A 27,500-nucleotide genomic window follows, 5' to 3' on the forward strand; every position below is an offset into this window, starting at 1 on the left:
TATTACTAGTCATACAACATCAGAATTCTTCTATAGCCTATGGGCAGAGCATTTGACTGGAAATGTACGATTGCGGCGTCGTACAGTTTAGCTGCTTTGTCTAATCTTCTTAGAACTTTCGACGGACAGAACCTTTTCTGAAGTCGGATCGCCTTGAGTAGTGTGTATTAACACCGCTCCCATTCACTTCCATTGTTTTTCTCTACAGCGCGACTTGGGACGACTTGAGGCGACATGAAGTCGGATCGCAAGTCGCCCCAGTGTGAACCAGCTCTAAGCCTTTAATTGACAGATTCAACCTTAAAGGGTTGCTATAGGAAATCTTCTTTTTTTTTTTTTTTTTTTTAAGCTTTAAAATAACAAACCTGTTATACTTGCCTCCGCTGTGCAGTTCGTTTTGCACAGAGTGGCCCCGATCCACGTCTTCTGGGGTCCCTCGGCTGTCTCTGGTCCTCCCCGCAAGGACTCGCCACAGTCATGCGAGAGCGCGTATTGTGGTGAGTCCTTGCGGGAGCGCTCCCGTGATACAGTGAGCGGCCATAGCCACTCACTGTATCACTCGGCCCCGCCCCTTGGCGCGTCACTGGATGTGATTGACAGCAGCGCCAGCCATTTTTGCGCCCATCTACGAGAATCTGGGCCTATATGTTGTGAATCCTCTACTTTGTGTGTTTTTTTTTTTTTTTTTTTATTTTTTTTTTTTACATTTGGTATGCAAACACGTTCATTTCTACTTGAAACAGCTGAGAGGGGAGATGTGCTCCTGGGTGTCCACCTGATGGGCAAATGAAGAGGCAATTCTGGAGCAGCAAAGCTACTATTGATTCCTCAAACTATGGTACAACACTCTGCTACTGTCACCAATCTTCTTACTAATGATTCCGGACAAATGTCAAAACATGGATTACTTTTTGGGTACAAATTTGCATTTCTGTTTCAGAAAGATGTTTTTAGTAACGCTCACTTTTTTCTTTTGTTTTTTTAGAATCATCAAGTTCTTGGTATTGGAAGTGGTTCTACCATTGTTCACGCAGTCAATCGATTAGGTGTGTGTTTTATATATTATATAATCTCTATCTTTTCTGTCTATGCTCAGGTAACACTGGTGACTACTTCTTCCTTTTTTTTTTTTTTTTTTTTTTATTCTTTTTTTTTTTTTTTAGCTGAGAGGGTGAAGAATGAGAATCTGCAGGTGTCCTGTGTCCCGACATCTTTCCAGGTAGGGGGCTTTAATCTTGTTTATAATGTGAAATTAGATTTTCTGTCTTGGACTTAAAAATTTACAGGTAAGGTCATTAGAAGAGCGAGGATATGTTTACACTTGTGGTTGGGTAGGGTGGTGAAAACCCATGGTTGAGCGGTGTGATTATCGTGCTAAATGGTAAAGGCAGCTGACGGGAGTGTACACTGCTATGACCATGATGCAGAGGGCGTCCCCATTGGGTTGAATGTATGCAATGAATGCTTGGGGGGGTTTGAAGCTTGTGTAAACAAGCCTTTGGGATCTATTTTCAGAGAGTAAGCAATTGTTTTTCAGGAATTCCCAGTCATAATTATGTTAAAGGGGCTGTAAACCCTTACTTATAACCAGGGAAGCGATTAAATATATCCTACATGTTTTGCACCTCTCCTTAACATCCATTCAAAGTCCTGAATTTACACAGGATCTCTCAACTCCTGAAAATCAGATGGTGAGAAGCTGAAGTTACACTCTGTAGATCTCAGTGAGAGCGGTTTGGAGGGAGCCCCCCAACCCTACCCACCTTCACAGAAGAACAGAGCCGAGGCTGTCAATCAGCTGGGGGTCCCTCCCCTGTCACCATCTTTCTCTTGGTGTCAGGAAAGCTTGTCAGAAGTACCTCCATGCTGATAGCAGAGATATGAAGCAGCAGACAGAAATGACCCTTATGCCGCGTACACACGACCGTTTTTCATATCATGCAAAAAACGACATTTTCTCGACGTGATTTGTCGTGATTCCTCTCAAGCCTGCCTTGTATACAAGTTTGTGAAAAAAAAATGCTTGAGGAAAGCGCGGCGACGTACAACGGCACTATAAAGGGTAAGTTCCATTGGAATGGCGCCACCCTTTTGTCTGCCTTTGCTAATTTCCCCATCTCATAACTTGCTTCTTAGCATGCACGTTTTTTCCCCCCCCCCCCCACGTTAAAGCCTACACATGACCGTTTTTCACGACGTGAAAAAATAGAGCAGGTTCTTTTTCATACTGCTTGATTGTCTACTTTAAAGGATTTGTAATGGAATTTTCTTTATCGTACATCACGGGACACAGAGCGGCATTCATTACTATATGGGTTATATGGAGTACCTTCAGGTGTAGACACTGGCAATCTCAAACAGGAAATGCCCCTCCCTATATAACCCCCTCCCATAGGAGGAGTACCTCAGTTTTTCCGCCAGTGTCTTAGGTGTTAGTCATGGTTTAGCTTGCCTCCACATCCTTGGGATTAGGTGAGCTAACCGGTTCTGTCCAAAAAAGCCTCAGCGCTAAAGTGGTCAGTAACCGGACCCCAAACCCTTGGGGTATAGCCCATAATGCTTTTCTTTTTAGAGAGCTGGACCCTGGGCCCAGAACTTAGAAACCTTTGGGTGCCTAATGTTTCTGTTGCCAGAGTGCTATATGGGCCCAGGACAGTGGATCCTTCATAGGAACCCAGGGCCTGAAGGTCTAGACATCCCCACCGAGATGGGGGAAGATTGGGCCTCTTGCTTGGCAAAGTCCTGCGGCATGGAGCAGGTAAGTGAGGGGAAAACTTGCGGAACTTGGTTCTTAGCAGGTTTTTTCTGGGGGGTCACAGGGGACATGCCTAAAGTTATGCACTGCATCTGGCAAACTAGTCACATATCATAAAGATAGGATGGCTCTATATGTATTATTCCCCATAAGATGTGACCTCCCTTGTAGTGTTGGAAAAGCATTGAGTGGGGCCTGTGTTATATAAAAATATATGTGTGTGTCAGAGAGCTGTGCTTACCTGCAAGCCTCCAGGCGATGCTCCATTCAGTCTTCCTCCTCACGGCCTGCAAAGCAGGCAAAACGCTGACCTCCTCATGGCTGCAGTTTGCTGGAGCAGAGAGGTCCCTTCCTCCCAACCCCACCCCCCCCCCTGTCGGGAGGGGCATTTCCTGTTTGAGATTGCTGGGGGGGGAAGGGCGGGTCAGTGGCTTAAGGAAGGGGCGGCCCTTCCTTGTTTGTTCCATATAGCTCATTCAATACTTTGGAACTGAGGAGGAAAGACCAGAACGGCAAGCATGGGGCGCCGAGGACACACAGTGGCCAGAAAGAATATTGCAGTCTTCAGAAAGACTGTTTTCAAGCCTAGGAATAGGCTGTTTCTTTTCCATCTCATAGTTTTTCTTGCAATACTACTCAGGGGGACAGAATGTTTTTTCTTTCCTAGATTTGAAAAAAAAAAAAAGAGAAGTGTCATCTAGGGGAGAGGAAGCATTTTTTATCCCCCAAACAGGTGTTTGGGCATTTAACTATTTATAAGTCCCAGGTACCAATAAGTAGCAGGTGTACCTCGGTATTGTACCATGGCATCAAAAAACAAGGGTACAAGAGGTGGGGATTCCCCCAGAGAGTCTGAGGTCTCGGACAATGCTATGCCGCTGCTTTCCCCACAGGGAGCCTTGGGGCCATCGGGATCTGGGGCTGGAGCTGACGCGGGTCAGTCCAGCCCTAAGATGGTCACGGAGGAGGTATTACTCACCTCTTTAAAAGAGATGCAGAAAAGCATGGGTAAAATGATAGCCGCAGCTATGCGGGGCAGTAAGCGGAATAGATCTCCGTCGCCCGAGCGCGGACCCTCAGAAGAGGAGGTCCTTTCCTCAGGGGAATTGGACGACCTCTTGGACAAGGACCAAGTAGGTTCAGGGATCGAAGATCCGGATACAGAGGAGTCTGGGGCAGTCTCCCTGAGGGAGAGCTGGTGGATTCAAGGATTGTCGGACTTGGTCCATAGGGCATTCAACTGGCCAGTACCAGATCTCCAGGTATCGACGGTTTCAGCTTTGGGTTCACTGAGGGCGCCTCAAAGCAATGCTGTGTTTCCGATCCATCCTCTATTAGAGGGAGTTTTGTTCCAAGATTGGAACAAGCCAGATAAGATCTTCTTACCACCTAAGAAGTTCTCTGTCCTATATCCTATGGAAGAAAAATTTTCCAAAAGATGGGCTACTCCTGCAGTGGACGCAGCCATCTCATGTGTTAACAAATCGTTAACATGCCCTGTAGAAAACATACAGGTGTTCAAGGATCCAGTTGATAAGCGCTTGGAAGCACTACTTAAGAACTCCTTCACTACTGCAGGGGCAGTAGTACAGCCAGCTGTGGCTGCGATTGGGGTCGCTCAAGCATTATCGGATCAATTTAAGCAGATGCTTAAACTTATTCCTGCCCAGCAGGCAGAAGAATTTTCGGATGTCCCTAAGGCCATATGTTTTACGGTAGACGCAATCAAGGATTCTATCCAGCAAGCGTCACGTTTATCGTTATCCCTTATCCATATGAGAAGACTCTTATGGTTAAAAAGCTGGGAGGCTGAGCCCCCATGCAAGAAGCTCCTGGTAGGGTTCCCCTTCCATGGAGGACGACTCTTCGGAGAAGACCTAGATAAATACATTCAGACCATTTCAAACGGCAAGAGTACTCTCTTGCCAACTAAGAAGAAGGTTCAGGGGCCTGCGTTTAAACGACAGTATTCCCCTGGGCAGGGGCCCTCTAATGCCAAGCAGTATCGACGGCCTCCTGCAAAAGCAAACTTCGGCTTCAACAGCAAATCACAAGGACAGGCTGTTAGAGGCAAAAGGCAGTGGTTTCGCAAACCAGCAAAACCAGCCCCCAAGCCAACCTTATGAAGGGGCGCCCCCACCCACGAAGGTGGGGGGAAGGCTGCGACTCTTTTCAGAGATTTGGGAAGCCAGCATTCCCGACGAGTGGGTACGGTCTTCCGTGGCCACAGGCTACAAATTAGATTTCCTAAGGTTTCCTCCTCCTCATTTCCAGGAGTCGAGGATTCCAAACGATCCGCCTCGGATTCCGGCCAGCCTGGAACAGGGGCTGGGTTTCTACTCCAACCTATTCATCATCCCCAATGGAGATGTCAGGCCAATTTTGGACCTAAAGATGGTAAATGCATATCTAAAGATCCGCTCATTTCGGATGGAATCCGTGCGGTCAGCAGCTGCCACACTCCAGAAGGACGACTTCATGGCGTCCATAGACATAAAGGATGCCTACCTTCATGTTCCAATTTATCAGCCACATCAAAGATATCTACGCTTCATGGTGGCTTCGCGTCACTTCCAATTCGTGGCGCTTCCCTTCGGGTTGGCTACGGCCCCCCGGGTGTTCACGAAGGTCCTAGCTCCGATCCTAGCCAAGCTAAGGATCCAAGGGGTCACGATCTTAGCATACCTGGACGACCTCCTAGTCATAGACCACTCGTCTCCCGGCTTGGAGCGAGCAGTGGCCCTCACGGTCCAATACCTCGAGAGGTTCGGCTGGGTCCTAAATCGAGAAAAGTCAGCTTTCCAGCCCACAAGGCAGTTGGAATATCTCGGCATGAGATTAGACACAGAACAACAAGGAGTGTTCCTACCTCTGAGGAAGGTAAAAGCCATCAAGGAATTAATCCTACTGGTTCTAAGCAAGAAAGAACCGACTATTCGCCTATGTATGAGGTTACTAGGCAAGATGGTGGCCACATTCGAGGCGGTACCATACGCCCAGAGCCACACTCGCATCCTACAGGCAGCCATCCTGTCAGCATGGAGCAGAAGGCCACAGGCCTTGGATATCCCGTTGCCGCTCTCATCAAGAGTCCGACAAAGTCTGTGTTGGTGGTTAGACCCTCAGAATCTACTGAAAGGGAAGTCTTTCAGCCCAGTGGCTTGGAAGATAGTGACCACAGACGCCAGCCTGACGGGCTGGGGAGCAATTTTGGATGGTTGCACTCGCCAAGGTACTTGGGCAAAGCCAGAGAAGCAGTTGCCCATCAACATCTTGGAGCTCAGAGCTGCTCGACTAGCCCTCAGGGCTTGGACGTCAAAATTGCAGGGGTTCCCGGTGAGAATTCAATCAGACAATGCCACGGCCGTGGCATACATAAATCACCAAGGGGGAACCAGGAGTCAAGCCGCTCAGAGAGAGGTGAGCTTGATTCTCCTATGGGCAGAGGCTCATGTGCCCTGCATATCGGCAATATTCATTCCAGGAGTGGACAACTTTCAGGCGGACTTCTTAAGCCGCCAGACTCTATGGCCGGGGGAATGGTCTCTGCATCCACAAGTCTTTCAAGCACTCTGCCAAAGATGGGGAGTGCCGGACGTGGATATCATGGCATCGAGACTCAACAAGAAACTAGACAGGTTCATATCCCGCTCAAGGGATCCGATGGCCTGCGGAACCGATGCGTTGGTTTGCCCTTGGCATCAGTTCAAACTTCTTTATGCGTTTCCCCCGCTCCAGTTACTACCCCGCCTGCTGCGCAGGATCCGGGTGGAGCACATACCAGTCATCCTGGTAGCTCCAGCATGGCCCAGAAGGGCATGGTACTCACTAATCTTAAGGATGGTAGTGGGAGACCCTTGGACTCTTCCTCTACGGCCAGACCTGCTATCGCAAGGTCCGATCCTCCACCCTGCCTTACGGCATCTAAATTTGACGGCCTGGAAGCTGAATCCCTGATTCTCAGGGGTAGAGGTCTGTCTCAGAAAGTAATCTCTACCCTAATCAGAGCCAGGAAACCGGTCTCTAGGGTGATTTATTACAGGGTCTGGAAGGCCTATGTAGGCTGGTGTGAGTCCAAGCGATGGCTTTCTCGCAAATTTACCATCGATAGAGTATTAAGTTTTCTCCAGCTAGGAGTGGATAAAGGATTGGCATTAAGCACAATCAAAGGACAGATTTCTGCTCTGTCAGTGTGGTTTCAGCGGCCGCTGGCCACCCACTCGCTGGTTAAGACCTTCCTTCAAGGGGTCTTACGTATTAGACCTCCAGTTAAATCCCCGCTTTGTCCGTGGGATTTAAATCTTGTTCTGTCAAGTTTACAGAAACAACCGTTTGAGCCGTTGGCTGATATTCCTTTGGTTCTACTGACAAGGAAGTTAGTATTTTTGGTTGCCATAGTTTCCGCAAGAAGAGTTTCGGAGCTGGCGGCCTTATCCTGTAAGGAACCATATCTTGTTTTTCATAAGGACAGGGTCGTTCTCCGCCCTCATCCTTCCTTCCTACCGAAGGTCATATCCAGTTTTCATTTGAACCAGGATTTGGTATTACCATCCTTCTTCCCTAAACCTACTTCCAGAAAGGAAGGGTTGCTGCATACCTTGGATATTGTCAGGGCCATGAAGGCCTATCTTAAAGCTACAAAGAAGATCCGGAAAACAGATGTGCTGTTCATTCTACCGGATGGGCCCAAGAAGGGGCAGGCAGCTGCAAAGTCCACCATTTCTAGGTGGATTAAGCAATTAATCACTCAGGCCTACGGCTTGAAAGGGTTGCCTCCTCCAGTATCATTAAAGGCTCATTCTACTAGAGCCATGGGCGCCTCCTGGGCAGCACACCACCAGATCTCTATGGCTCAAGTTTGCAAGGCGGCAACCTGGTCTTCTGTCCACACGTTTACAAAATTCTACAAGTTGGACGTAAGAAGGAATACTGATACTGCCTTCGGGCAGGCAGTGCTGCAGGCTGCAGTTTGAGACCCTCGGATTCCGGGGGCTCCTCTTTTTTGAGTTAAATTTAAAATTTAAAAATTATTTTTCTCAACTAAGTTGGATTTATTATGATTTGAGTATATCTCTAAATTAAATCCTTTTGTCTTGGAGATGTTCTCCCTCCCCTCATTGTAAGCATTGCTTTGGGACATCCCATATAGTAATGAATGCCGCTCTGTGTCCCGTGATGTACGATAAAGAAAAAGAGATTTTTAATACAGCTTACCTGTAAAATCTTTTTCTTGGAGTACATCACGGGACACAGAGCTCCCACCCCTCTTTTTTGAGGACCATTTTGGGAGGCATACTGCTTGCTACAAAACTGAGGTACTCCTCCTATGGGAGGGGGTTATATAGGGAGGGGCATTTCCTGTTTGAGATTGCCAGTGTCTACACCTGAAGATACTCCATATAACCCATATAGTAATGAATGCCGCTCTGTGTCCCGTGATGTACTCCAAGAAAAAGATTTTACAGGTAAGCTGTATTAAAAATCTCTTTTTTTTTTTGTTTTGTTATCTTAATAGCTTAATTTACCTTAATGCAGTGCTGTTTTCATGTCCTCATTGTTCGTTTTTGCTCTCAAGTTGCTGTAATTCTTCTCTGATCTCCTAACTTCCTGGTTGTCGGTTTCCTGATGACCACAGTACTGGGAGCTTTCTCTCTGTAGTCACTAATCAAGGAGGTGTGATTACTATGTGTCTAAAACCCCACAGCACCAATCCGTTTAGTTTTCCAAACCATCACTGCCCTGTATTGGCTCTGTACATCAGAGGCAGGAAACAACATGCAAAAACGAAACTATAAAGTACAGGTACATTATATGATTGATTTTTATCTATTTTTAATCATGTTTTAAAGGAATCAGTTACCGTATTTATCGGGCTATAACACGCCCCGGTGTATAGCGCGCACCCCCGAACTTGAAGGAAGATTCCTGCAAAAAAAATAGTTTGGATGCCCCTCGTCGGTGTCTTGCCTGTCGTCCATCGCGTCCTGTTCGTCGTCCATCGGCGGCCATCCCCGCTCGATTCCTGCTTCCCGCGCTGTGTTCGAACCACTGCGCCGACATATACCGAGCGGAGTACACTTGGGTATAGTCGGGCTGGCTCGACTCCTCTCGCATACAGGATGTGACTGTGAGAGGAGCCGATCCTGCCCGAGTGTACTGCGCTCGGTATATGTCGGCGCAGTGGTTCGAACAAAGCACGGGTATCGGCGTATATCGCGCACCCACGATTTTGCCCTGATTTTCAGGGCAAAAAAGTGCACGGTATACGCCGATTTAAATACGGTAACTATTATGTCTCTATACCCTGTAAACAGTCATTTCAGCAAAAAAATATATTCCTTTATAACTCCTTTTATGCATTATCCATTTACCCAGTTACTCACTGTACACTTCCTTTGTGGAGCTGCGACTCCATTTCTGTATCTTTTTATGTTTTCAATAAACTTTTTTGATGTGGGGGGGGGGGGGGGGGGGAATTTAAATAATTTACAGAGACATATTCCTGGGAATTATAGGCCAGTCAGCCTAACATCAGTAGTGGGTAAATTATTGAAAAGGATGATAAAGTTTTACTGAGGAGAATAATCTCTTTTGTCTGGCAGGAATGTCCCCTCATAAACCCATGCCGACTACCAATCTGCTAACATTCTATAAGGAAGTGAGCAACCATCTAGATATGGGAAGGGCTGTGGATGTGGTGTATCTGGGCTTTGCAAAAGCATTTGATCAAGTCCTCCATAAACGCTTAATTTACAAGCTAAGGTCTGCTGGCTTAGACCATAGGGTTTGTGCTTGGGTAAAAAACTGGTTACAGGGACGGGTCCAAAGGGTAGTAATAAATAACATGTACTCAGACTGGGGTAGTGAGTAGGGTACCCCAAGATTCTGTCTTGGGACGAATTCTATTCAACATATTCATAAATGACAGGATGGGATAAATAGTTCAGTCTCCGTTTTTGTGGATGACACAAAGTTAAGCAGAGTAACGAACGCTCATCAGGACATGGAAATTTTGCAGAATGACCTGAATACAATAAAGAAGTGGGCAGATAAATGGAAAATGATGTGGAGAAATGTAAAGTAATGCACTTGGGGTAAAAAAACAAATGTTAAATATTCACTAGGTGGCGTACAGCTGGGGGAGTCAAGGATAGAGAAGGATCTAGGGGTACTAGTAGATGACAGGTTGTGCAACAGCTGCCAAAGCCAGCAGAATATTTGCATGCATAAAAAAGGGGATATACTCCCAGGGACAAAACCATTATTCTGCCACTTTATAAAACTCTGGTTAGGCCTCATCTGGAGTTTTCAGTCCAGTACTGGTTACCAGTCCTCTGAAGAGATGTGCTGGAGAGTCCAAAGAAGGGCAAAGAAACTAATAAGGGGATTTGAGGACCTAAATTATAAGGAACAGCTGCAAACTATGGCCCGGATTCACTGGCGTATATTTATACCGCCGTAGCATATCTCCTTTACGCTACGCCGACGCAGCGCAGAGAGGCAAGCACTGAATTCACAAAGCACTTCTCCCAAATCTGCGCTGGGTTTCTCAGGCGTAGGTGGAAGTGGGTGTGAGCCATGCTAATGAGGCGTGACCCCATGCAAATGATGGGCTGAGCGCTGGACAGATACGTTTCGCCAACTGCGCATGCGCCGTCCTGTGGACGCATCCCAATGCGCATGCTCACAAATACGTCAGAACAACTGCCTAAGATACGACGGATCACTGCCTACGGCGTGAACGTAACCTACGCCCGGCCATATTCACGTCCAATGTAAACAACGTAAAATACGACGGCTTGAGTTCCCTGGTGCAGACCTTTGCATGTCTGCTGCTAAATTACACCTCGTATAGCATGCGCCGGGTGCACGTACGTTCGTGAATCGACGTATCGCCCTCATTTCCATATTTGAATAGAAAATCGATGGGAGCGCCAAATATGTCCAGCGTAAATATGCACCCACGATACGATGGCAAGTTACGTCGGTGAGATGAAGCCTATTTTTAGGCGTATCTCAGCTTTTGGGACCAGCGCACAGATAAGACTGCGCATATTTGCACTTACGCGGCGTATCTCGAGATACGTCGGGGCAAGTGCTTTGTGAATTCGGGCCATTGTATTTATTCTCGCTGGAGAAAAGTCGCTTGAGAGGAGATATGCTAGCGATCTACAAATATCTCAGGGGGTCCTTCATTGTTGGGGCAATACTGATATGGAACTCTCTCCCACAATTGGTGGTGGCTGCGGGCATGGATATATTTTAAAAGAATTTTGGATGTACAGCTTAAAGCAGAGGTGCAAATAAAGTGAACCTCTGCTTTTCGGAAACCCTCCCCCCCCTCTGGTGTCACATTTGGCACCTTTCAGGGGGGGTGCAGATACCTGTATGTGTGCCCACTTCCGGGAATGGATATCCACAGAATCTGCGGATATCTACGCCCCCCCCTGCTGTGTTCTGGGAAACGCACAGGCCCAGATTCAGAGAGCGGGCGCACATTACGCCGCCGTAGCGCAATGTACGCTATGCCAATGCAGCGCAGAGAGGCAAGCATGGAATTCACCAAGCCAGTGCTCCCAACGCTGCGCTGGGTTTCGAAGGCGTGCGTAGGTGGAAGTGGGCGTGAGCCATGCAAATGATGGGCCGAGCGCCAGACAGATACGTATCACAAACTGCGCATGCGCCGCGACATGGGCTCACAACCACGGCGGAACAACTGCCCAAACTACGCCGGATCACTGCGTACGGCGTGAACGTAACCTACGCCCAGCCAGACACGTCCAACGTAAAATACGCCGGCTTGTGTTCCCTGGTACAGACCTTTGCATGTCTGCTGCTGGGTTACACCTCCTTTATTGGGAATAAATTTACGCCGGACGTACAACTTGCGCGCACTGCGTCGGGCGCACGTATGTTCGTGAATCGCCGTATTGCACTCATGCCGTATTGCACTCATGCCCTCACTCACTCATTCGAATGGCTAATCAATGGGAGTGCCACCCTACGCCGGCAAGTTACGTTGGCGGGATGAAGCCTGTTTTTAGGCGCATCTTAGTTTGTGGGTCCGGCGCACAGATATGACGGCGCACATTTGCACTTACGTCGGCGTATCTTGTTATACGTTGGAGTAAGTGCTTTGTGAATCTGGGCCCTTGTTCCCAGAACACAGCGGGACCAGTAAAAGGCGCCCAGCGCGTGTGCAGTTGCGGCTTCACTGCCAAGTTCCCAACGCTTCACTACCTGATTCCCTCACAGAGGATGGCGGCGGGGCAGCCGAGAGACGAGCGTTTGCTCATCTTCTGCTGCCGACATCGCAGGCACGCTGGTCAGGTAAGTGTCCATTTATTAAAAGTCAGCAGCTGCAGTATTTGTAGCTGCTGGCTTTTAATATTTTTATTTTAGGTGGACCTCCGTTTTAAAGGACACTGGATGGACTATTGTCGTTTTTTTCAGCCTTACCTACTATGTAAGGTTTACAACCACTTTAAGTTCCAGGAATGTCTCACAGATGAGATTTTTGGTTATGATTTGCCCCAAATTGTTTTACACTTGAAGCTGTTTTGTACTGATGGCTGAAGGACAAAACATAATGTTTTGCTCACTGGGTTCTCTATAAAAAATGTGATTCACGTTCCCATCTCATTCCACAATTGCCTGACCTTGAAGAAATGCTTTATCTAAGAAGGAATTCTAGTTGGTCATATCTCCTAATAGTAACGGGCCAAAGCAACCACATTGTAAACTACAGTTGTGTTAAAAAAAATAAAAATGGCATAAGGCAACATGACCTCGTCAAGTATTTTTATGTATTCAAACTGATCCCTGGTATGCGATAAATGGGCCCAACAGCATAGTATGAGAATCATCCCCATATCTTGATGCTTGCGCCACCATACTTCAGCGTACTATGGCTTGATCTCAGTATTTGGGGGTCATCTGACAAACTATGTGGCCCCTAGATCCAAAAAAACAATGTTGCTTTCATCAGTCAACAAAATGTTGTTTAACCCCCCTTCCCAGACGGTGTCAGTACAGTGCATATTTTTATCACTGAATTTTTGTAACTGGCCCCCAAAAAGTGTGTGTGTAATATATATATATATATATATATATATATATATATATATATATATATATATATATATATATATATATATATATATATATATATATATATATATAAAAATTTTTTTTTTTTTTTTTTTTTTTTTTTTTGCCACAATATTGCAGTCCTGCTATAAGTTGCTGATTGCTGCCCTTACTAGTAAAAGTAAAATTATCCCATAGTTTGTAGACTTTTGCGCAAAAAAATCAATATATGCTTTGTTTTTGTTTTGTTTTTTAACTAAAATATGTAGCAGAATACATATTGGTCTAAATTGATGAAGACTTTTAGACTTTTTTTTTTTTTTTTTTTTTTAATAGGATATGTTTTATAGCAGAAAGTTAAAGTGGATGTAAACCGAAATATATATATTTTTTGCTGTCACAATGTAGAGTAAAAGATTTCCGATCTGTGCCCAGTCTTGCCACACAGTTAATCCAGCTCTGAGCAATCTTCTTTTAATGTTCAGTGAAATAAAACGGACGTACAGAGACAAACCTTAGTCCATTCCGCCCCCTTGCTTTGAGTCACAGGTTATTTACATGGGAAAAATGGAAAGAAACTGCGCTAAAAAATACCAGAAAGAAGAAAAAGGAGGGAGGAAAAAAAGAACCTGCAACGTAGTCAGTCTAATCCCTCCCAGGTGCTGCGATTACCGTGTAAACAATAAATACAAGAAATAAACATAAGAAAAATATAAATCGCGCTACCTCAACCACCCTTCTTGACAAACACGAATGTATGCAAGTGGGTGATCTATAGTGATATAAGTGAGAGGCTGGCTGCTATATCAAAAGTGACCGTGATGGCCACTAGGATGCAACATGCAGAAACCTCAAAATCCCTCAGCAATCATAGTGATGGTGATTTACAAGAAAAATAAACAAAAAACAACAGGCACTTGAATCAAAAACCATCAGCTAAATATGGGTTTTGGCTCTGAATGAGTTAATAAACAGTCCAAAATGTTGACAATGAAGAGTCCATTAAATAGCAGGTAATATGTCAAACACTCGTGCATCTGTGCCACATTACAGATTGGTTATAAACGTTTAGTAACATAATGGGGTTAAAAAAACAAATAATTACAAAGAGCAAATAATCGCTACTGTAAGGGGTTAATTTTTTTTTTACTGTGGGACAGTGAAAGTAATATTTACAGTAGCGATTTTGCTTTTTTGTACTATCATGTGTCTCTCCCGTGTTATATACAGTGATGTGCTGATATACAAAGTAAAGATTTTTTTTTTTTTTTTCCGCTCGCAGGCACGTCAGCTGATACTTCAGAATGGATTAACTCTGACAGATCTGGAGAGACACCCGGAGGTAATCATGACTGTACAGCACAGCCGGCGGAGGGTATTGGGTATTGCCAGCCACAGGCTTGAAGGATATTCCTTGTTTCCGATCATCAATATGGAAGTAAAACTGATAAACGACTTGCCAGCAGGTGAAGTTTTTGGTGGAAAAGTCTTTATATCCTCCTTCACCTGGATGGCAGACTTTCAGATTTAGAGGGGTCAATTCACTAAGTTTTATATAACTGCTCATAAAATGCAGTAACAATTATGCAAGTGTTCAATTCATTAAGAATTTTGCATTAAATACCGAATGCGATATTTTGTAAATTTTTGGGGCCTCGTAAAAATGTTGTGTTTTTTATTTTTATTTTTTTATAGCTTGAACTATTTTTCCCATTATGGGCGTGAGTGGGGCCTCATGTCTAAGTTTTGCCTAAGGCCCCATACACACGATAGAATCCATCCGCTGAAAAATCCCAGCGAATGGGTTTCAGCGGATAGATCCTATGGTGTGTACACTCCAGCGGATCTTTTTCCGCGGATATTTCTCCCCTGGGATGGATTCCAGCAGATCGACTATTTGCTGACATGCTAAACAAATCTATCCGCTGGAGTCCTTCCCAACGGATGGATCCGCTGGTCTGTATAGACTCACCGGATCCATCCGTCCGAAGGGATCCCCCGCATGCGTCGTAATGATTCGATGCATGCGTGGAATTCCTTATATGACAGCGTCGCGCACGTCGCCGCGTCATAATCGCGGCGACGGCGCGACACGTCATCGCCAGAGGATTTTGGCGCGGATTTCAATGCGATGGTGAGTACACTCCATCGCATTGAAATCCGCGCAAATCCTCGAGAGGATTTATCCGCGGAAACGGTCCGCTGGACCGTATTCGCGGATAAATCCTCTCGTGTGTATGGGGCCTAAGGCCTCATAAAGCCTAGAGCTGCCTCTGGCTGGATGTATTGCTTAAAAGCAAGGGTCTGGAGGAGGGCTGGAGGTGTGAGGGACACATGAAATGGCCTGGAGCGCCGGATTCAACCTGCGGGTCTTGTTTGACACCTATGCCCTATACCAGTGGTCTCCAAACTGCGGCCCCTTTCTTGCTTATATTTGGCCCTTGGGGCACTATTTTCATCCACTGATATCAACAGTGGGACATAATTCCGATTTTATTGACACCGATGATGTGCCAGAATTGCTCCCAATGGCACCAATGATGGAGCACAATTCCTCCGAATGACACCAACAATGAGGCACAATGACACAAATGATGGGGCACTATTCCTCCCAATGACAACAATGATGGAACACAATTCCTCCCAATGACATCAACAGAGTTATTGCCACTGACTTCGGGACCTTTTCTACTCCCAATAGCCACAGTCCGGCCCCCCTTATGGCTGAAGGACAGTAAACTGGCCCTTTTGTTTAGAAAGTTTGGAGACCCCTGCTCTATACTATGTCTCCTCTGCAATTTAAAAGCCTGATAGTAATTGTAGTTTAATGCTTTCAAAAAGGTTGAATGAGAACCATAATGTTAAAATACAGAGCTCCCTCTAGTGGCCAATCTACAAACCTTTTTTTTTTTTTGTATTACTATTACGGTATATAGGAATATACGGTGTATATACAAAGGATATAGGAGCAGACCTGAGCCTCATGAAAATGTACTTTTTTTTTCTCTGCCAGTGGAACAGTTTTCATTGGTTTTAAATAGCAATTGCCACTGGATGGTGCCAGGTATCAAAGGAATTTTCTACATTTGTAGAGTAGTGGTGGCCGGTCCATAAGGGGCACAGGGGCACTGCCCCCATAAAAAGGTGTGGTGTTTTTTTTTTTTTTTTTTTTAAATAACTGATATCACTAACATTTTTAACACCTTAAAGTTAATTTTTTTTAGTTATATTATTTATTTAAAACATTCGAATGTGTATTCACTTTCACCGAGTGACTTGCTATGCACATTTGTTAAATCATCCACAATAGTCATTCACAATAGATTGCCCTTTTTAAAAGAGTTTTTTTTTGTTTTTTTTTAAATAAAGCACAAGGATTCAAATGCTTTCCCACTATCAGCTAGTTTGTATGCACAGTTGTGTTTTTTTTTCTCTGTGTAATTTACTGCTGTTCTGTCTTCTTCTGACCCCATTAACAGCTCGATGTTGCAATTGATGGCGCTGATGAAGTTGATTCAGATCTCAACCTCATCAAAGGTGGAGGGTAAGGTGTACTGTTTTAATCCATTTGAAGTGTTGTGTGATTTTTTTTTTTTTTTTTTTTTTTTTATAGGAGTGTTTTAATTTCAATAAAAGTTGTTAGTTTGATAGTAGTAGGGTTTTTTTCTAGGTATTATACAGATCTTTGGTCCTTCCTTTTATCTATGTACATGCTTTGATATGTACAACACCTACAGTAATAAAACACAGTGGCAGCTGGTGGTCACCTGCTCCCCCTCAGTTGGTTGGTCACCAGCCCTGCACTTACACCACCTAGGTGCCCCTAACCACCCCCCCCCCCCCGATTGGACCGGCCGCCACTGGTCAAATGCATTTAGAATGTTTCATTTATATCATGAACTCGCTTTACGTTCACTGCAGAACTGCTTCACTCCTCCATACAACTCCTATGGGAATGGAATAGCAACTAATAGTTATGTGAATTCTGAATGATCTCAGAAGTGTTTCAAACTGATTTCATAAGCGTGCTGCAGTTACCCATCAAAGCTTGTTAACAGGGCAGTACAGCCAGCCCTCCTGTAGGGGGCCCGAGCTCTATCCCTTCAGAAGGGGGGCCAGAAACCTGCAGGAGAGGAGAACCAGCTGTAGTGCTTTGCAACAACTGTGGATCCCGTGTAGCGATGCCGGCTTTCTCCCTCCGGCAGCTCTGCAGAGGGATCAGTTCTATATACTTGCCCTGATCTGAAGGAGATGGCTGCAAAGTCCCTGCCTGTGCCTTTGCCAAGTCCTGAAACTCCCCGCTCCCCCTGGCCCATAGTTGGCAGGGTTATCTCCTGTCAGGTAATGAATGAGCAGGAAGCTTGCACCCCCTCCCTCCAGATCATACTCTCACTGCTGTGTGTTCAAGGTGAACTCCAGGGTTTGGATGGAGCAGTGCTGCTGCTGGAAGGGGGTGCATGTGGTTGGGGCGGGGGGTTGCTGCTTGGGTGAAGGGACGGAAATTTTTGGGTTTTGTTCAGGGGGTGATTATGGAGCCAGCCTAGAACTGTAGGTAGCTGCCACTGCAGTGCTGGAGCCAGCTATTGATATTTTTATGGTGAACTGTTTTTTTTTTTTTTTTTTCCTAAACCTTCTAGGGGATGTTTGGCCCAAGAAAAAATTGTTGCTGGTTGTGCAAAGTCCTTCATCGTTATTGCAGATTATAGGTACGCTTACAAATGTTGTGTCTGTGTTTTGTAAGCTGACTGAATGACACCAGAGAGAATGTGATGCTTGGTAGACATGTGCGATTCCGTTCGTAACAAATGGATTTTCGTACAAATTTGTTAGTATTCGTACATTCGGATCAATTTGAACATCCGACTAGCTGAAAGTACTAAAATATGAAAATGACGGAATTACGAATAAGCAAAATAACGAACAAGTGAAAATACGAACGTACGATTGGACAAACTTGCTAAAATACGAAACACCGGAGCCGCAAAAGAACAAAAACGACATCTATGACGAACGATTTTCATTCCGTATTTTAAATCCTTTGTCTGTTCGTAATTTCGTATTTTCATTTGTGTGTTTTGTAAACCGTTTCTTTTGTCTGTTCGTAAATTTGTGTACTCTAAAATCGTTTTTTCAAATGGGCAGTGTAGTTAGTGAGTGATGTATCTTACTTAATATTAGGGTTGTCCAGATACCGATACCAGTATCGGTATCGGGACCAATACCGAGTATTTGCGCTAGTACTCGTACTCGCGCAAATACTCCCGATACCAAAATAGAATACTTTTTTTTTTTTTTTTTTTTTTTTTTGTGACATCGAACACAAATTGGATGGCACCATTGGATGGCACTGATAGGTGGCACTGGCATTGATTGAATGGCACTCATAAATGGATGGCACTGATAGGTGGCACTGGCATTGATTGGGTGGCACTGATGAGATGCACTAATAAGCTGCCTCCCTGCACTGATGCACTAATGGGCACTGATCTGCACTGATAGGTGGCACTGGCTAGCTGCACTTTTGGGCACTGGCACCGATGAGCTGCACTGACAGTGATCACTACTTCAATGATATGCAGTTTTCCAGTACCGTATGCTAAAAAACAGCCCCACACCATGATGTACCAGTTCTTCATAATTCTAAAGAAAATATCTTTGGTCTGTATTGTGGTTTGAAAACGGTCACATGACATTAAAAAAAAAGTATCGGTATTCGGTATCGGCGACTACTTGAAAAAAAGTATCGGTACTTGTACTCGGTCCTAAAAAAGTGGTATCGGGACAACCCTACTTAATATCTTAGCCAATCAGCTTATCTCTTTTTGTGCTGGGTCACATTGGACAGTGTAAAGCCTCGTACACACGATTGGACTTTAAACAAACTTTTCCGTGGATTTTTGTCCGAAGGGAGTTGGCCGGGCACACCCAGAGAACACACGGTCGGACTTTGCACCATCGGACTTTTGTTGCTGAAAAGTTTGTCCGTTTTGCAGAGCGAACTTTTGTCCGATGAAACCCGAAAAAGTTTGTCCGATGGAGCGTACACAAGGTCGGATTTTGTTGGCAAAAAGTCAGACCGTGTGTATGGCACTTAAGAGAACGTTTATCTTAATATGAATTAGCCGCGTGTTGAAAATTAAACTAAAATACGCGATTGCGAATGACCACGCCGCAATGTATTTACGAAAGTACAAAATTACGAATCCATTCGAAGCACGGTAATAGACACGAATCAACAAAAACAAAAAAACAATGTTGCGAATCAACGGAAAAGGCAAATTTACATATTTAACAATTGCTAAATTACGAATAGTGTACCGAATTAATGAAAATGATCTAACAAAATTACGAATTTCAAATCCACGAAAATAAATTGGACAGAATTAAGAATCATTCAGTATCAACGAAAATAAAACTGTTACGAAAATACGAACAGGTCCGAATGGGAAAACTTGCGTCTCACGAAATTATGAATCTAGACGGAACAAAAACAAAACAAAAACATTTTTTTTTTTTGTTGTGCACATGTCTAATGCTTGGTTTGCATTATTACTACTTAAGAGCATTTGGTTGCTTTAAACCAGGAGTCTCTAACTGGTGGCCCTCCAGCTATTGTAGAACTACAACTCCCATTGCAAGGCTGATGGTTACAAGCATGATGGGACTTGTAGTTCTGCAACAGCTGGAGGGCTGCCAGTTTGAGACCCTGTGTGTGTGTGTGTGTGTGTGTGTGTGTTGGTTTGTGTGTGTTAATTATTATTTTTGTGTTTTTTCTATTTACACAGAAAAGATTCAAAGAATTTTGGAGATCAGTGGAAGAAGGGTATTCCCATAGAAGTCCTTCCAATGGCTTACGTTCCAGTGAGCAAAGCAATACAAAAGAAGTTTGGTGGTGTGGCGGAGTTGAGGATGGCTGTTAGTAAGGCTGTAAGTAATGATGAATATTATAGACCTAATACGTTCTAGTCCTCTAAATTTTCAGAGATTTTCTAAATTGGCATTTATATGGGCGTACCAATCTGTACACGTGTGCAAAGGGGTCACCTTCACCCATGTTGAATGCACAGGTGCTCCTTACTAGGGATGAGCTTCGAGTTTGAGTCGAACATTGCCTGTTCGGCGAACAACGAACAGTTTGGGGTGTTTGTGGCAAATTCGAAAAGCCGCGGAACACCCTGTTAAAGTCTGTGAGATATCTAAAGTGCTAATATCCAAGTTATTGTCCTAAAAAGTGTTTGGGGACCTGGGTCCTGTCCCAGGGGACATGTATCAATGCAAAAAAAAGTTTTAAAAACTGACGTTTTTTTTCAGGAGCAGTGAATTTAATAATGCTTTAAGTGAAACAATAAAAGTGAAATATTCCTTTAAATTTCGTATCGGGGGGGGGGGGGGGGGGGGGGGGGTGTAAAGTATGCATGTGAAATGGCGTTCCCATACTTGGAACTGTCTCTGCACAAAGTGTCATTTAAAACTGACTCGTGGCTATAATGAATTGTCGGCTCCCGGCAATTCAGAGAGAATTCATTCATTAAAAAAAAGCGTGGGGTCCCCCCAAATTCAATTACCAGGCCCTTCAGGTCTGGTATGGATATTAAGGGGAACCCCGCCGTCAATTAAAGACGTGGGGTTCCCCCCAAATATCCATTCCAGACCCTTCAGGTCTGGTGTGGATTTTAAGGGGAACTCCACCCCAAATTTAAAAAGAAAATGGCGTTAGGTTTCCCCAAAAATCTACACCAGACCCCTTATCTCTCGTCCCCCCCCCTTCTTTTCTGCGGCCGGCCAGGTTACGTGCTCGGATAAGGGGTCTGGTGTGGATTTTTGGGGGAACTCCACGCCACTTTTTTTTTTTTTTATAATTTAGGGTGGAGTTCTCCTTAAAATCCACACCAGACCTGAAGGTTTTTTTTTTTTTTGAATGAATGAATGAATTCTCTCTGAATTGCCGGGAGCTGACAATTCATTATAGCCGCGAGTCAGTTTTTTTTTTTTTTTTTTTCCTTCAGAAATCACACTTTGTGCAGAGACAGTTCTAAGTACGGTAAACATGCGCTATTTCACAGGCATACTATGCACCCTTCCCCCCCCCCCCCGGTACCAAATTTAAAGGAATATTTCACTTTTATTGTTTCACTTCGCATTATTAAAATTGCTGCTCCCGAAAAACTGACGTTTTTAAAACTTTATTTGCATTGATAAATTTCCCCTGGGGCAGGACCCAGGTCCCCAAACACTTTTTAGGACAATAACTTGCATATTGGCCTTTAAAATTATCACTTTAGATTTTAAACGCTCGAGTCCCATAGACTTTAATGGGGGTTCTAAACTTCACACGAACGTTTGGTGTGTTCGCAGGTTCTGGTGCGAACCGAACGGGGGGGGTGTTCGGCTCATCCCTACTCCTTACAGATCCATGTGGGTCTGATGCAGAAATCATGACACAGACTGCATTCTGACCCACACAGAAGTACACTCTGGGATGCATGTGGACATCCATGCAGGTCTGTGCAGCTGGCCGTCTGTCATTGAATTCACAAGGCTGGCTGCACAGATCTGCACGGGAACATTGTGAATCCCACATGGGTGAAGGCGAACCCTTTTGCACAGCTACACGGTATGGTACGCCCATGTAAGAAGAGGGTTTATTGTCCCCTGACACCTTCCACCTATATGGATTGCTATTGGATAGTAGAGCTGTCCATTAAAATGATTTTGCATTAAGAAAACGTATGGGGAGTCTCCTAATCCATGAACAGCCCAATCGGCTTCCTTACAAGCCGCTCTACATGGCAGGTTTGCACCCCCCATTAAATGGGGGCTCCCCTCCTCCTTCCACCTACTCTCGTGCCTATATACATATACTTATATATAGCTTATTTGCTGATGTTAAGTCTATTATACGGTGTCAGGTCTTTCTTTTTACAATTCATTATTAATGATTTTGTTGATATCTTCCCCCCCCCCCCCCCCCCAATTTTTCATCCCCCCCCTTTTTTTTTTTTTTTTTGGACTTGCCTATACCTACCCGGTCTCACATATACTGAAACTCTCTCTATGTTGTTACCTTATATATTTTGTTATTAGTTATGTTTATATGAAGTACAAACACATGCACATAACTGTTTTTGCCAGACTAGCTATCCTTACACATTGCCTGGCTCATCCGCCGTTGCTGGATTGTTCCCCATTCCCCCTGCTCGGCACGCGGGCTTCCCTGATTTCTGGGCTTGTCCGCTGGCCCTGCTGGTGGAAATTGGACTTTGTTGTCCACTTTCATTTTTGACTGAACCAAGGGACCCCCTGTCCCTTGGTCCCTTCGTCTGGCACTTTTAAGCTGTCAGCTTTTTTTGCCCTTATGGCACCTCATTATAAAGTTTATTTTTCTGGAAGACTTCCTACTCTCCCAATGCAATACTATTTCAATTTTGTAATTTACAGCATACAATGTCTATATCTGTTATGCACTACCATCTCCCCTCTATTATTAGGAGTTCTGCTAATGTCTACTGCACTTAATATTTTTGATGTTTATCATTTATTAAATTCCAACCCTTTTTTCCCCGAGCCCCCCTTTAATCTCCCCTTACTCACGCAGTCATTTCTCATAATGTCCAGGGCTTTAACTCCCCTAATAAACGTAAGAAGGCTTTTAGACATTATAAGAGATTGGGTGCAGACATCATTTTAATGCAAGAAACACATTTCTCAGAAGCCAATCACCCCCAATACTTTGATAAGTCCTTCAACCAACTACACTACACCACATTCTCTAATAAGTCTCGTGGTGTTGCAATTTTTATCAGAAACACAGTGATTTTCGAACTACAGTCTGTCTTCAAAGATGCAGAGAGTAGATATATTATTCTGAAGGGCAGCATTAACAGACGCAAAATAACAATAGCTTCATTATACGCCCCAAATGACGCCCAAACCTCTTTCTTTAAGACATTTTTTGATACGCTTGACCAATATGTATCCCCCCATATGATTATAGGAGGAGACTTTAACCTTGCCGCGCACCCCGCACTAGACAGAAACAAAACATCTCCCTCTTCTAAAGCCTTTACCAAAACCATCAACAGTTTTCTTAATAAATCTCAATTAATTGACTCCTGGAGAGCTCACAATGTCGGAGTTAGGGCATACACACACTATTCTCACCCTCACGACTGTTTCTCCAGACTAGACTACATTTTCTGCACTCCCATTCTTTTGGCCAACTCTTCTAAAGCCACAATCCATCCCTGCCCATGGTCTGACCATAATATTGCAGCATTTGAGACTTCCCAAATTGGATTAGCCCCAACCACCTTCAAATGGCGTCTCAATGATTCTCTGCTTTCGGACCCCTCTTCCCACCAACAAATTAAATCTCACATAGAAGACTATTTTCGAGAGAATGTCCCTGGAGAGGTGCTCCCCACTTCCATCTGGGCCGCCCATAAAGCGGTCTTGAGGGGGCATATCATAAACATAGCTGCTATTAAGCACAAAGCCAAACTCACTGACATTAAATGTCTTACCAGAGAATTAAATGACTTGTATAACAAATTAAACTCCTCCCCCTCACCATCTCTGTCCGATCTCATTCAATCTAAACGCCAAGCCCTTAACACGTTACTCTCAGAAGACACTGAAAAATCTATCGGATTCTCCAAAGCCAAATTTCTCCTACAGGGCAACTCGGCCTCGGCTATGTTTGCCCGTAAACTGAATCATGATACTAAACCTCCCCATGTATACCATTCAAGAAACCAAAGGGGTAATTATGTTACCCATCCTCAAGATGTTCTCCAGATTTTCACCTCATTCTATAAGGACCTCCTCTCTGGTCCCCAAACCCACCCCAACCCGTCTTCTTTAGCCTGGCTAAATTCTTTACACCTTCCTAAACTCGATGACGCTCAGGTTTCATCTTTAAATGAACCTTGCTCTGAATCTGAGATCGCGGATATCATTAAATCCATTAAGTCATCAACAGCCCCTGGCCCAGATGGCTTCACAGCCATATACTATAAAAAATGTGCCCCTCTATTAGTGCCCAGCCTTACAAAACTATTCAACCATGTCCTCCAGGGGGGACACTTCCCTGAGGACATGCTGCTGGCTAACCTTTCCCTAATGCCTAAACCCCAAAAAGACCATTCTCTCCCTCAAAACTTTCGTCCAATTTCGGTCCTTAACAATGATCTTAAATTATTCGGTAGACTGCTTGCAAATAGATTGTCCTTGGTGATCACCTCCCTCATACACGTAGACCAAACAGGCTTTAGCCCAGGTAGACAAATTGTCGACAACATCAGATTGGTCACTAACATTATACAAGACGCCAACCTACACTCCCGCCCCCTATGCCTACTTAGTCTGGACATCCATAAGGCATTCGACTGTGTAAACTGGTCGTACCTCAATCATCTTCTCCCGAAGTTCGGCATCTCGGAGAAATTTATACATGGATTTAATGCTCTCTACCACCTTCCCAAGACCAGAATTAGGATTCCTGGTAGTAATTCAGACTTCTTTCCCCTTAGCAGAGGCACCAGACAGGGTTGCCCCCTTTCCCCCTCTCCTTTTTGCCTTAGCCATAGAGCCTCTCGCTCACGCCATTAGACATAACCCTAACATCCAGGGCTACCGTAAAGAACCACATCAATTTAAACTTAGTCTGTATGCTGACGATGCCCTCCTATTCTTGACAGAACCCCACACCTCTATCCCTAATCTTTTGTCAGTACTCAAATCATTCCATAAACTCTCTGGCCTGTCTATCAGCACCAACAAATGTTCCATTCTCCCAATCAACTGCCCCCCTGATCTTATTTCCCTGATGAAACAAAACTTTAACTTTATATGGCCACATTCATCGTTTAAATATCTTGGCGTTCAGATCACAACATCACACAACTCACTGTACAAATCTAATTACCTACCCTTATTCTCTCATATCAGCGCCTTAATTAAGGTATGGTCCTCATATCATATCTCCTATCTCGGTAGGATCTGCGCTTTTAAGATGACCATCCTCCCGAAGCTACTATACTTCTTCAGGGCACTACCAATCAACGTACCTAAATCCCGCCTAGAAACCCTCCAAAGAGAAATTAATACATTTATTTGGAATGATAGGAAACCCAGATGCAGCTACTCTCTTATGCACAGACCCCAACCTAGAGGAGATCTTGGCCTACCAAACTTATGGTATTATTTTCTAGCTGCTAAGTTAATACAACTGACACAATGGTTTTCCCCTTATGAGGATATCCCATGGCTCCGCTTCGAATCACTCTCGATACAGCCCCTAAACCTTAAGGGTATTCTGTGGTCCAGGGTAACACCACACCATGTTCTCTCCAGAAAAAATATAATTGTAGCACAGATGCTGCAGCTTTGGAGGAGGATATGTGATAAGCATAATCTCGCTTCTCCAACTCCCCCCCCTTTCGACTTACCTAGGTGACCCCAGGTTCCCTCCCGCCTTCCCAGACAAGTCCCCATTCAACGACTGGATCGTTAATAACCTTACTACATTAAAATCACTCACCTTCAACTCGTCATTCCTTTCTTTCTCCTTCTTACAAGATAAGTACAAGCTCTCCCCTTCTCACCTCACTCAATACTCCCAAATCAAGGAGTTTTTTGAAAATAATTTCTCCACTCATATCTCCCCCCCTAGCACCCTATTTGAACAGGTTTGCTCCTCCTGCCCTAGGGACAAAGGCTTAATATCTTCCTTCTACAACTTCCTAAACTCCTTATTTCAACCAGATAAATCAGGCCCAATGCTACGCTGGGAACTAGAACTTAATTGCTCCTTCCCAGTTGACCAGTGGTCAGTTATGATAGAAAATCTTAGAAAAAGTAATCGTGCGGCCGCCTTTAGAGAAACCCCTTTAAAGATTTTCACCAGATGGTACATGACCCCGGCTAAAATTCACTCCTTCTACCCTAATACCTCCCCAAACTGCTTCAGAGGTTGGCAACTACTTCCACATCTTTTGGGAATGTAATTTATTGAAACCCATATGGCTAGAACTGGTAAATAGACTTGAAAGTATCCTCAAGAAAAAAATCTCCCTTACCCCACAAATATGTCTACTCTATTCCACGGTCCCAGATGTTCCCCCTCCATGTAACAGATTGATTCATTCATTCATCAGTGCTATACAGTGGATGATCGCCTGTAACTGGAAATCTCAAATCCTCCCATGGCCCCAAGTGTTATCTAGAATGGAATCTATCAGACTCTCAGAACGTATCCACCACACCTTATACGATGGCATGCATATTTTCTCCAACAAATGGATATATTGGTCCTTGCCCCCCTGAAAAATATCCCCACCATCTCAAAATATTGGTTATGTGCACCATCCGCTTTTCCACTGGTCTTGCTGTCTTTTTGCTAATTTCGTATACATGCCTTGCCTCTAATGTATTATTCTCGTCTTGATTATGTACACAAATCATTCCCCCCCCCCTTGGCATACCTCTTCCACTCCTACCCTCATCTCATTGTATTGCATTTCCTGTATCATTCCTATCCCAATGCATTGTTTTGTACCATTTTACTTGTCTTCCAAATAAAACCTTTTTTGAAAACAAAAAAAAGAAAACGTATAAAGAGGAAAAGGATGGGGTTAGTGGTAACGACTAAATGTCTTGGCTTGTAATTGTGGTACGGGGCATCCCATATTGAAATGCTTGTGCTTTTTTTTATAAAGAAACTCAAATAAGATTTTTTTGAAAACTTCATGTATCTTAACCACTTCAGCCCCGGACCATATTGCTGGTCAATGACCGGGCCACTTTTTGCGATTCGGCACTGCGTCGCTTTAACTGACAATTGTGTGGTCCTGCGACGTGGCTCCCAAACAAAATTGCCGTCCTTTTTTTTTCCCCACAAATAGAGCTTTCTTTTGGTGGTATTTGATCACCTCTGCATTTATTTTTTGCGCTATAAACAAAAATAGAGTGACAATTTTGAAAAAAGATGAATATTTTTTTTTTTTACTTGTGGCTATAATAAATATCCCCAAAAATATATAAAAAATCCATTTTTTTTTTTCCCCCTCAGTTTAGGCCGATACGTATTCTTCTACATATTTTTCGTAAAAAAAAATCGCAATAAGCGTTTGATTGGTTTGCGCAAAAGTTATAGCGTCTACAAAATAGGGGATAGTTTTATGGCATTTTTATTAATAGATTTTTTTTTTTTTACTAATAATGGCGGCGATCAGCGTTTTTTATTTATTTAGGGGATAGTGTAACTGCGGCGGCTGGTCGGCAAGCGGTTAAAGACTATCCTCCACCTTTTCGCACTGTTACATCCATATTTAAGAGCTTAACATGGTGCAAATAGGACCACCACCAAACTGCTGTGTGTGTGTGTGTGTGTGTGTAATATAAAATACATTCTAATTTTATATATATATATATATATATATATATATATATATATATATATATATATATACACACACACACACACACACACACACACACACACACACACACACACACACACACACACACACTGCCTTGAAAGTGTATTTATATCCCTTTTAAATTTTCCACACTTTGTCATGTTACAACCAAAAACGTAAATGTGTTCTGCACCCCCCTCCCCCTGAAAGGTGTCAAATGTGACACCGGAGGGGGG

The 27,500-nt window shown here is 44.1% G+C and overlaps 1 protein-coding gene across 1 annotated transcript in view; it reads left to right on the forward strand.

Moving 5' to 3' along the window:
- The window catches only part of RPIA (ribose 5-phosphate isomerase A), a 62,205-nt gene that overhangs the window by 22,143 nt on the left and 12,562 nt on the right, over positions 1-27,500 (forward strand). Inside the window, exons 3-8 of the mRNA XM_040335469.1 lie at positions 986-1,046; positions 1,164-1,219; positions 14,127-14,186; positions 16,324-16,388; positions 17,482-17,550; positions 19,630-19,771. Coding sequence (XP_040191403.1) covers positions 986-1,046; positions 1,164-1,219; positions 14,127-14,186; positions 16,324-16,388; positions 17,482-17,550; positions 19,630-19,771 — 453 coding nt within the window. The remainder of the gene's footprint in view (positions 1-985; positions 1,047-1,163; positions 1,220-14,126; positions 14,187-16,323; positions 16,389-17,481; positions 17,551-19,629; positions 19,772-27,500) is intronic.

This window comes from Rana temporaria, chromosome 1, assembly GCF_905171775.1.
Source record: "Rana temporaria chromosome 1, aRanTem1.1, whole genome shotgun sequence".
Classification (NCBI taxonomy): Eukaryota; Metazoa; Chordata; class Amphibia; order Anura; family Ranidae; genus Rana; species Rana temporaria.